Source organism: Poecilia mexicana, unplaced genomic scaffold (genome assembly GCF_051168715.1).
Source record: "Poecilia mexicana isolate PSO_F unplaced genomic scaffold, ASM5116871v1 scaffold_7, whole genome shotgun sequence".
Classification (NCBI taxonomy): domain Eukaryota; kingdom Metazoa; phylum Chordata; class Actinopteri; order Cyprinodontiformes; family Poeciliidae; genus Poecilia; species Poecilia mexicana.
The window spans coordinates 14,742,060-14,752,168 of record NW_028263376.1 but is presented as its reverse complement, the minus strand read 5'-3'; the positions used below and the strand labels follow the sequence as shown (position 1 = coordinate 14,752,168).

At 38.5% G+C, this 10,109-nt stretch overlaps 1 protein-coding gene across 1 annotated transcript; it reads left to right on the top strand.

Annotated features, from left to right (window-relative positions):
• The first annotated feature begins 439 nt into the window (after positions 1-439).
• kcng1 (potassium voltage-gated channel, subfamily G, member 1) lies at positions 440-9,673 on the top strand. Its single transcript, XM_015003390.2, has 2 exons — positions 440-1,256; positions 5,030-9,673. Exons 1-2 carry the CDS (start codon positions 474-476, stop codon positions 5,807-5,809), a joined length of 1,563 nt encoding a protein of 520 aa, XP_014858876.2. The 5' UTR covers positions 440-473; the 3' UTR covers positions 5,810-9,673.
• The last annotated feature ends 436 nt before the right edge of the window (positions 9,674-10,109 follow it).

Below are 10,109 nucleotides of genomic sequence, written 5' to 3'. Positions count from 1 at the left end.
AAAGAACCAATCAGAGCCAGGAGGAGAGTCTTAGCACTGCCAACCAACTTGTGTACATGCTGATTGATGTGCTAGTGGCAGGGAAACAGCTTATAGTTACAGGAAGCTACAGGAAGGGTACATAAGCTTCATTGACAGCAATAAGACCCTCCTCCTGGCTATGATTGGTTGTTTCTAAAAAGTACTGGGAGTACTGGGAGAAGAGCTTTATTTATTCACAGATTATCTGTCTCATGCTATACTGCCACAACATAGTAACAGAAAAACATTTTTTCTAAAGGACACATACCTCAACTATAATTATCCATTGATATTTAAAGTATTCATCATCAATAAATGAGGAATCTGAGCATATCCCACAATAGGTGAACTTTCAGAAGAACTGTCAGAGTAACCAGTTTTATTCTCTCTTTCAGTCTGTGAGGGTGAGATCGCGCTGATGGGAGGTTGAGCACAGGGATGTGACAGTAAAGATGACCCTGTTGGCGGGTGATGGTTCTGACTACGACTACAGCGCCCTAAGCTGTGCCTCTGATACTTCCCTCAATCAACCTCCCCAACAAGAAGCAGAGGCTCGGAAGGGAGCCTTCTACAAAAGGGCCCAGCTCGCCCTGGAGCGCAACACCATCCCTGACAACACCGCTTTGTCCGGCGCCCGGAAGATCCACGCCATCATTAATGTGGGTGGCCTGCGCTACCAGATGCCTTGGACCACTTTAGAGGATTTCCCTCTGTCCCGCCTGGGCCAGCTGCACCTCTGCAGCAGCTTTGATGAGATTATGCGCATCTGTGATGACTACGACGTGGCACACAATGAGTTCTTCTTTGACCGCAGCCCCTGTGCCTTCAGGACCATCCTGACGTTCTTGAGGGCGGGTAAGCTGCGCTCCCTCAGGGAGATGTGCGCTCTCTCGTTCAGAGAGGAGCTCCTCTACTGGGGCGTCCCGGAGGAGAGCCTGGAGTGGTGCTGTCGCCGGCGCATGCTGCAGCGTGTGGAGGAGTTTGAAGCCATGGAGAGAGCAGAAGAAGAGGATGAACTTTTGGAAGACCTGTTGGATTCGGAGAACGGGCACAGGGAGCGCACGGCTGAGTCCAGAATCAACTGGTGCATGAACAAACTGAGAGACATGGTGGAGAGGCCTCACTCCGGCCTGCCAGGGAAGATCTTTGCTTGCTTGTCAGTGTTGTTTGTTACCATCACAGCCATCAACCTCTCCATCAGCACCATGCCGGCTATGAGAGAAGAGGAGGAGGCGGTGAGTAAAAGAGCATTTAACATATAAAATCATTTTTATTTAAACAAATACAGCAAAGACGCAGGAACAAAACAACATATAGCCTACTTTATGGGCATGAATGTCTTTTTGTTTCTGGGCTTTTATTAATGCATCTGAACAAATCTGGTTACAGAATAAACGTAATTTGCAGAGTAAACATAAATGGAACTGCTGTGTAAACAGTCTTAACCCACTTCAAAATAAAAGGATGATCATAAACAATTTTCCACAGTCAATAATCCAAATGTCAACACAGACGTCAAACTTACTTTAACTGAAAGTTTACAAAACAGCACTATAGAATTTATCCAGAAAATATATATACTTAGGGGAAGCTAAACATTTTTAACGAGCAAAACGACAAATTAGCTTAACTATTAGGATTAGTGGAAGTGTGTCCACCACTGAAAACAGGTCTTACTACAATCATTAATAATGGTATTCCAGCAGTTTTTCCTGGATTATTCCTGATCAGTATTGGCAATTTTTGATATTTTGGGAGTCATAATGGAAAATCTAATTTGAACTCTGCCAATTCTGATAGTAAGAGTGGTCTGGTATCCAGCCAGAGTTATTAAAAAGTCCTCAATAAGCATTCGTTAAAGAATATTTGGATAAAACAACAAAAAATGTTAACAGTAAGGAATGTGAAAAATAAAGAAATTCTTAACTCTGAAACTTTTTATCTGACCTGTCCAAATACAACTTCTATTTCCAAGCTACCTTTTCATTCCCTCTCAAAGAAAAAAACAAACAAGCAATGACATTTTTCTGGTGGTTTACCTGTTATTCCTGCAAACATAAAGCAAGTTGCAGGAATAACATCATTGCTTTTCACATGTCAACATTCTCCCCACCTTCGTCTCCTGAGAAAACTTCATAAGCTATTCAGCCTTAACTTATTAGAGAATAAAAAGATGTTCCAGGAAAGAATGTGATCCCAGAGGCAGCAAGTGTTGCTCTAGTGTGTTTTTCTGCATTAATGCTACTACCATAGAAGTGTAAATAAACTTTGCTGGAGGCATTGTCAGTCCCAGATGTTTCTGGCTTCTTGGTTAAGCCAGGAATCTCTGGAAACATTTGCGATTTTAACTCTGCTTCATAGAGACTCACAATGTTTCCCAAATCTTAGTCTGGATGGTTCTGTTGGGTTTTTGATGCAGTAGACTACTGATCAGTAGACCAACCCAGAGATCTCAGTGGATTGCTCCGAAACCCTTTTCTGAAATTCATGATTCCTCAAAGGTTTTGTGAGGTTCTCCACAAATGTTAAAAGTTTTTATTTAAAGAATATTTTTTAAACAGTTTGATGATTTAAAAAAAAAAACATTCTCAGGAAGTTATCCAGAATTTTTACCCTCCGCTCTTCAAAATTTTTACCTTTCCTAAATCCTGTTTTGTACTAAATTATTGAAAAATCAATTGCAAGTCTAAAGTGAAATTTTCCTTAACTTTTTTTTAATGTGCATATAAAAATAGTATTAAATCAGCATTAAGTTTCAAAAATAAGTTTTAAAATGGAGCTCCACAGACAAGTTTTTTTTTCTTTTAGTATTTTTAATTCTGTCTCCATTTATTTTATTTAATAACTATTGCAAATATGTTGCTTTATGGGATCATCAATAGATTCAACCTAACCACAGCTAGTTATGTCATGTTTCAACGCTGTCAAATTAAAAAAAAGAAATAGAAAAGAGAGACCACTGGAAGAGCAGCGGCACAGAATTGATGTTTTCCAGATTAGAAAAATATTCATAGACATCACAGGCTGTATTATTATTGCGTTTTACTTCAGTCACAGCTTTAATTAAAAACCTTAGCCTTCACTTTCACATAAAAGGAAAGTGGATTTTTAGCTATTCACACAGAAAAAGACAGAAGTTTTATAAATAAATCCTAAATCTGAGCTTTTACCACAAAATCTCAGTGACTGCAGATTATATTTCCAACTGCTAACAGGAAGATTTAAAAATGATGCAAAACAAGTTTCTTTAGATGCAAAAATGTGAACTTTTCAGTGTTAAACTGAAATATAATGATGTTAAAATCTTCTCTATTACACATTTCTAAACCAAGCCCAATCCCTGTTGATGAAAATGAATAAAAAGAGTTCTTGGGATGTAATTGAGTCCAAAAATTTAGTTTGAGCCAACAGGCCTCCCTTGTACTCACGCCTCATTTTTCTTAATATGTCTCTGCGAGACTGCTTAATTAAACGTGGCAACAATCTGATTGTAACAGACTGCTTCTGGTTCCTGTCTGCCAGAGAAAGTTTTCAGCTTCTGCTGCAAGTTGACTCAACATTTCCTGCAATTCTGCAGTATTTCCATTATAATATCATAATATAAGCATTCCAAGTCAGTGGTATGTTTACAACTTTAACCTTTCTGTTCCCTTCAAATGTTTCAACACAGTTTCAACTCAGCATGACATAGACAAACCCCTGTATTGTGTTTACCTACTTAATTTGGAAGTTTAGGCAAATTATGAAGTATTTTGTGTCTAAAACACAGTTATAAAAAATCCAGCTATTTAAGAAATACGATCTCTCTTAGTCCTTGATTAGGGTCCCAGTGGAAGCAAGGGGTATTTCAAGGACTGGACTTATTTCTGTAAATGTTTCTCTTGGCAAAACAGTTGAAATGACTGTTGATGTCACTTCCCACACTTTATTGGGTCATTCTCAAGATTTCTTTAAGTGACGTCTTAGGCTATGTTCAGACTGCAGCCTGAAGCGACCCAAAACCAATTTGGTGGGGTTTGGGGTTTCTTGCGTGGTCGACACACTTACTACTTGTACGTGATCTCCTGTGTGAACTGCAAACGAGCTGAAAGTGTCCCGCATAGCAGTAGAGGGCGCAATAACATAACCCATAGATGTTTTTTGCCGACCGAAGAAGTGTGCAGTGTTTGCGGAAGTAAATGTGGATGCTAATGGCGAAGCTTATCTTACAATTTGTAAGTTATTGTCCGACCCGTGCCAGCACACTAACAGCTTAATCTTCATTATCGTCCGCACTGCTTGTTGTTTTTCTTCCTGGTCGCGGATGTCAGGGCGCAGAATAGTGACGTTTATCGAGTATCATTCAGGTATCAATGACGTTCAGGTCTGATGAATGCGACCTGGCAGTACAGACTCAGGTCACATCTGAAAAGATCAGGTACGTAAGTTTCCTGGGTCGTATTCGAAAAAATCAGATCTGTGTTTTTCAGTCTGTCATGAAAAATCAGATACAGGTCGCTTAAGGGGGGGCAAAAAAATCGGAATTGGGTCACTTCCGGCTGCAGTGCGAACGGAGCCTTATTTGCATTTTTGAAACGATTATGGTGCGTTTAATTTACACTAGGAAGTTGGATTTTCTGGTTCCGAATCAGAGAAGTTGACTAGAACTGGAATGATCCCTGAAGTCAGATTACTAACTCGGAAAGTCAGCAATCTGTTCTATAGTGCGAACAAGTTTGCATTAAAGAACAACACAGCAACAGCAATGACTTGTATGTAGAGTCTGTTGTGACACAAATAGGTAAGTTAAGAAGTGGACATACATATTTTAAGGAAAGGCTATAAATTAATACAAAATATATGAATATAGGGGGAAAAAAACATACAAAACAAAATAAATCACCAAAAAAAAGCCATGTGTTGCTTGTGCAGCTGCATCCTGTTCTGGTTAGTTTCATGCTGATGTGGCTCCCTCTAGTGACTGTAACGTGCTGATGGGCGCAGTGAGAGATTTTTTTTTTTTTTACAGGGCACATGTTCCAAGATGTGCTACAACATCTTCATAGTGGAGACCGTATGTGTGGCCTGGTTCTCCTTGGAGTTCACCCTGCGCTTCATTCAGGACCGCAGCAAGCTGACCTTCTTCAGAAAGCCTCTAAACCTGATCGATGTGGTGGCCATCCTGCCCTACTACATCACGCTGCTGGTGGACGGTTCGTCCAAGGGGGAGAAGCGCCTCGGCTCCGGCAGCAGCTACTTGGACAAAGTGGGCTTGGTGCTACGCGTCCTCAGAGCGCTGCGCATCCTCTACGTGATGCGTCTGGCTCGCCACTCGCTGGGCCTGCAGACTCTTGGCCTGACGGCGAGGCGCTGCACACGGGAGTTTGGACTGCTCCTCCTTTTCTTGTGCGTGGCGATTGCTTTGTATTCACCCCTTCTGTACCTGATTGAGAATGAAATGGCCGCCACACAGGAGTTCACAAGCATCCCCGCGACCTATTGGTGGGCTGTGATCACTATGACAACCGTTGGTTATGGGGACATGGTGCCAAGGAGCATCCCGGGTCAGGTGGTAGCTCTCAGCAGCATTCTGAGTGGCATCCTCCTGATGGCGTTCCCCGTCACCTCCATCTTTCATACCTTCTCCAGATCATATGTGGAGCTGAAGCAGGAGCAGCAGAGGATCCTGCAGAGGAGGACACACTTCCTGCTGCGTAGCCGCATGGCCGGCCTGGGCAGCAATCTCTCCTTAGAAAGTGACATCCTGTTTCCCATCGGGCCACCTGAAGCCAGAGAAATGAACAACTGAGACTGCAGTAGATGAGGACAACATGTGGCCGTCCAATTACAAGAACAGGGCAGAGTGGAAAGAAATCAATATCACTTAGCACTGTCAATCAGACTCATGTACTCGCTTCCCCCTGAGAAACAACTTACCGTTTAGCTGTGGCCATGACTGAGCATTTAAAACAGTCTATGCTAGCTGCAGTAGGGAAGGGAACGGGAGGGAGGATGAGCATCACCGCACCAGATTGTGATTGGCAGCGCTAAGTCCCACCTCCTGGCTCTGATTGGTTGTTTCTAGTTAGCACTGGGAGCACTGGACAAAGGCAAAGAAGCTTGATTTTCTTTCACATATTATCTGAGACAACATAATGACAGTTTCAATAAATATGTAAGAAACAGAAAAGAGAAAGTTACATATTCCTGCGTGAAGTGTATGAAAAATTGGATTTTCAGTGGTAGACCAACAAAATGTAGTGCATAGTTCTGATATGGAAGAAAAATATACATATTTTATTTTGCTTCTCTACCTAAAAACATGTGAAGGTGTGGCATCAATTTGTATTTAGCCTTTTTTTGTTCTGATACCCCTAAATAAACTCCAATGCAAACAAATACTTTCAGTTTAAATAACCCCACTTCACAACAAATGATTGACGCTCCAGAAATGTATACATATATTGTAATTTAATCAATTTTAACAGCAAAAATTAACCATGTGATTTGGTTAAGGGACAAATTATAAACAAAAATGCAAAATCATTTAACAGAGGGAAAAGTTGAGACATCCTAGCCTATAACTTCACACCCTTTGATAGAAACAGCCGAGTCATTCACAGCATCTCAATGAGACCAGGATCTGGGTTTATGTTTGGCCCAGGAAATTTGTACAAGCATTCATTTTTATAACACTGCCTGTTTTATGAGACTTATTTAAATCTTAACCTGAAGGTAATGCAGTCTTCTTTCTAACACTCTTCAGTTTCACTTCTGCAGTCAGGAGGAGTCCAAACTAAATGTCTGAAACACAACAAACCTCCTTCAAAATGCTGAGTTATCATTTTCCAATCATGTGCGCATGATGTGAGATTTTTTCCAGTCTAAGTAACTAAATGTGGTAGTGAATATTCAAATGTCCAGATATGTTAGAAAAGCAGGCAGTCAAACCAGTCATAATTTTTCTTTTTACAACTGTACAATTCATACTTAAATCAATTACTTACAATAATTACTGAGACATACTGAAATTTAAATACAAATATTCCAAATCGATCCTAGTTATAAAAGCAATGCAATTTCAGTTTGTAACGACAGTTGGTAAAAAGTTAGACTCTAACATTCTGTAATTTAATCTCAGCATAAATGCATCTATTCTGCCACAGACATTTTGGGATATCAGAGTAAAAGGCCTTCAATTCAAAAGAATGTCACAATTATCAGGTCTTTACTTGCAAAAGGTGTTGAAAATGTTTTATTGTTTGTGTTCCAATTACATGCTACTTTGTGTTGGTCTATCGTGCAAAATTTCAATGAAATACACTGAAGTTTGTAGCTGTAAATTTAGAAAGGCGCTGTTGGTGGATTATGTGGAGACAAAACAAAAAACAAAAGCAACTAATGGTTTTCCTTCAGGAAAATCAGGTTCCTGTGTAGCATGAAAGCACCTGGCAAAAAGTAAAAACATCAAAGCATCTATGACGCATTTCAGTTTAACAGCTGAAGGCTTTGCAAAGCATTGAAAATAAGTCGAAGCCATTGTATTCAATTAAAAATGTAGGTACAAAGACTTTGCTCAAGATCAAGCTGAATAACAAACAATTAGCTGCATGTGTCTAATTATGCAACTAATTCTGCTGTTAGTCACGTTATAGGGAGCTTTTGCATCTAGTTTACTAAAAGCAATAGGAGTTTTTTGAATGAATGGTCCATCCATCTCTCCCCACACACACAACCAAACACACACCAACTCTCCTGATGAGCATTCTGCTGATTAGATTAGATATATTTTTGAGAAAACTAAGAATCAATTTTTTTTTAAAGAAAAAGAAAACAGAAATTTCAAAATTCATTACCTCTTTTTTGTTTGTTTTGCTTCATGACACCCTACAGGTCATGCCGAATCTTAAGGTTAGAAAAATTTTAAAAATATATATATATTTGCATTTTGCATTGTAGAATGTTAACTAAGTTGTAAATAAAAAGACACAAGAGCAAAGGACAGAAAAATATAGAAGGCCATGTCATGTCATTTACACACAAACAGGCTGTTTCTCAGCTGATTAAAAGTTTAAGAATATAGATACATAATCCTCTAAAAATAAAAACAACAATAACAAATTATGAGATGTCATAAAAGTACTCAGTAAAGAGTATTTCTGTTGAGAAAGTTTCGCCTTGTGGTGTGGACAGCCTCTTGAAGGTTTCACTTTTTACAAAATCTGAATCTGCAGCTTGGGGGTGTCCAAAGTGTGGCCTGAGGGCCATTTGTGGCCCTTGGATTGATTTTTTTAACCCCCAACTCCAGTTAAAAAAAGATATAATTTCCTTTATTAAACTTTTATTTATAAAATTATTATTGACATTGTTTTCTTGAAATAGAAAATATGAAGTTTGCAAAGCATTAATCATTTTACAACCAAACTTTTATAAAAAGCAGAACCATATTTATCCAGAGATTTTACTGAAAAATCCGGTTTAACTTTTGTGTAATTTATTAAACTCAGCTTAACATAGTGAGTGTTTTGAAAGAAGATCCAAATTTTGCTTTTATAGCTAAAAGCAAATTTGCTCAAATGAGCCCAAAACAAATTGAAAATGGATTTTCAATTTTGGACAATTTTAAATTTTTCCAAATTTTGCAAATGTTTTGTTTGCAAAAAGGACTTTGCAATCAAGCAAAATCCTTTTTAAGTTTTGTATCTACAAACAGAAACAAAAAAAAGCTATTTGCTTTATTTTAGTCTTTTTCTTCTTTCTTTCTTGGCCTTTGAAAACTTCTGACTTGATAATTTTGACCCACCTGACAACATTTTTTGGAGGCCTCTGTTTTAGTCAAATCCATTTTTTCCCTTCCAGGGAATATCACCACTGAATATGTGGTTAGTCCAGGATTGGTTGTGCACAAAAAAAAATAATTATGAAGGACACAAAAAGTGGGAAAGGAAAAAAGCTGTTTCAAAAAAGCAATGCATTTCAATAAAATTATGCTACAGCAATATGAAGTCCATGTAAAGTGTAAGAGTTCAAGCCAGACTCTTAGTTATCGGTGTTAAAATCTTAAAATACACTCTGGCGTAACATAAAGAGCATTGGTAATGTTTATTTAGGAAACCATTATTTTTTCCGAATTTAAAATCTAATTGATTTGAGAATCCATGGTGCAGATTGTCTCAGTGTAACTCAGCAGAAGCTGCTGTGTGTTTATCATAAATCCTAAAGCCGTAACGGATTTTCTGCCCAAGCTCAAACTTAATCCACTGAGTGTTTCCTGAGTGACTGTGAAAACTCTCAAAGTTTATTATACTCTGCTCCCCAGCACAGTCAGCATCTACATATTAATTATGTTGTGGTAATTATCCTTCGTCCTCTCAGCGATGCTTCATATGCAATTTCTGAAGATGATTGTCTCTAAAATTGCTGCTGTGGCTGTGAATAGCTGTTTATAAATGAGTTCCCCCCTGGACGTGGATTACACTGGGGTTTTGTCTTTTTGTGTATAATGCTGTCTGATTGCTTCTCATTCTGACACAACATTTGCAGATCTGAGCTGGAATCCAAAGTCTGGGTGTCCAGGTTGTGCCTGTGTTTGGATCCGAAACATAAGTAGTCAGGAAAAATGTAATGTTGTCTGTTCAATTTTTAAAACTCATTAAAGAATAAGAAACGACAAGTGATAAGGGAATTTTTGATGGCTGATATTTCTTCACCTAAGAGATTCATACATGAAAAACATGGAAACATCACATCTAGGGAAAACGGACCATTGCTGCAGGAGTTTATAGAATTCTATTTGTTATAAATGTCAAACTTAGAGTTTGACAATAGTTGTGATACAGGATAGGCAAAGTAGAATAAACAATGGTGAAGTTACAAAGCTTAGTATCAGTTCCAATACACATTTTTCTCAAAATTCACTGAAAACTTTAAAAAAAAAAAACTCAAAAAGAAGAAAACAGAACAAAAAATACAATCACTCCCAAATCGTGACACTGTGAAAGTACAGAATATATGATCAAATAGCTTTTACTAATAAATTATCCAGCAGCCACACTTAATTTGAGTGCTGTTCATGAGATTTATTTTTTAAACTAGTAGGTTCTTTCTAT

Coding starts and splice junctions, on each gene's coding strand:
- kcng1 (XM_015003390.2), top strand. CDS start 474: ATGACCCTGTTGGCGGGTGATGGTTCTGACTACGACTACAGCGCCCTA. Junction 1,257..5,029: donor TGAGAGAAGAGGAGGAGGCG/GTGAGTAAAAGA, acceptor TTTTTTTTACAG/GGCACATGTTCCAAGATGTG.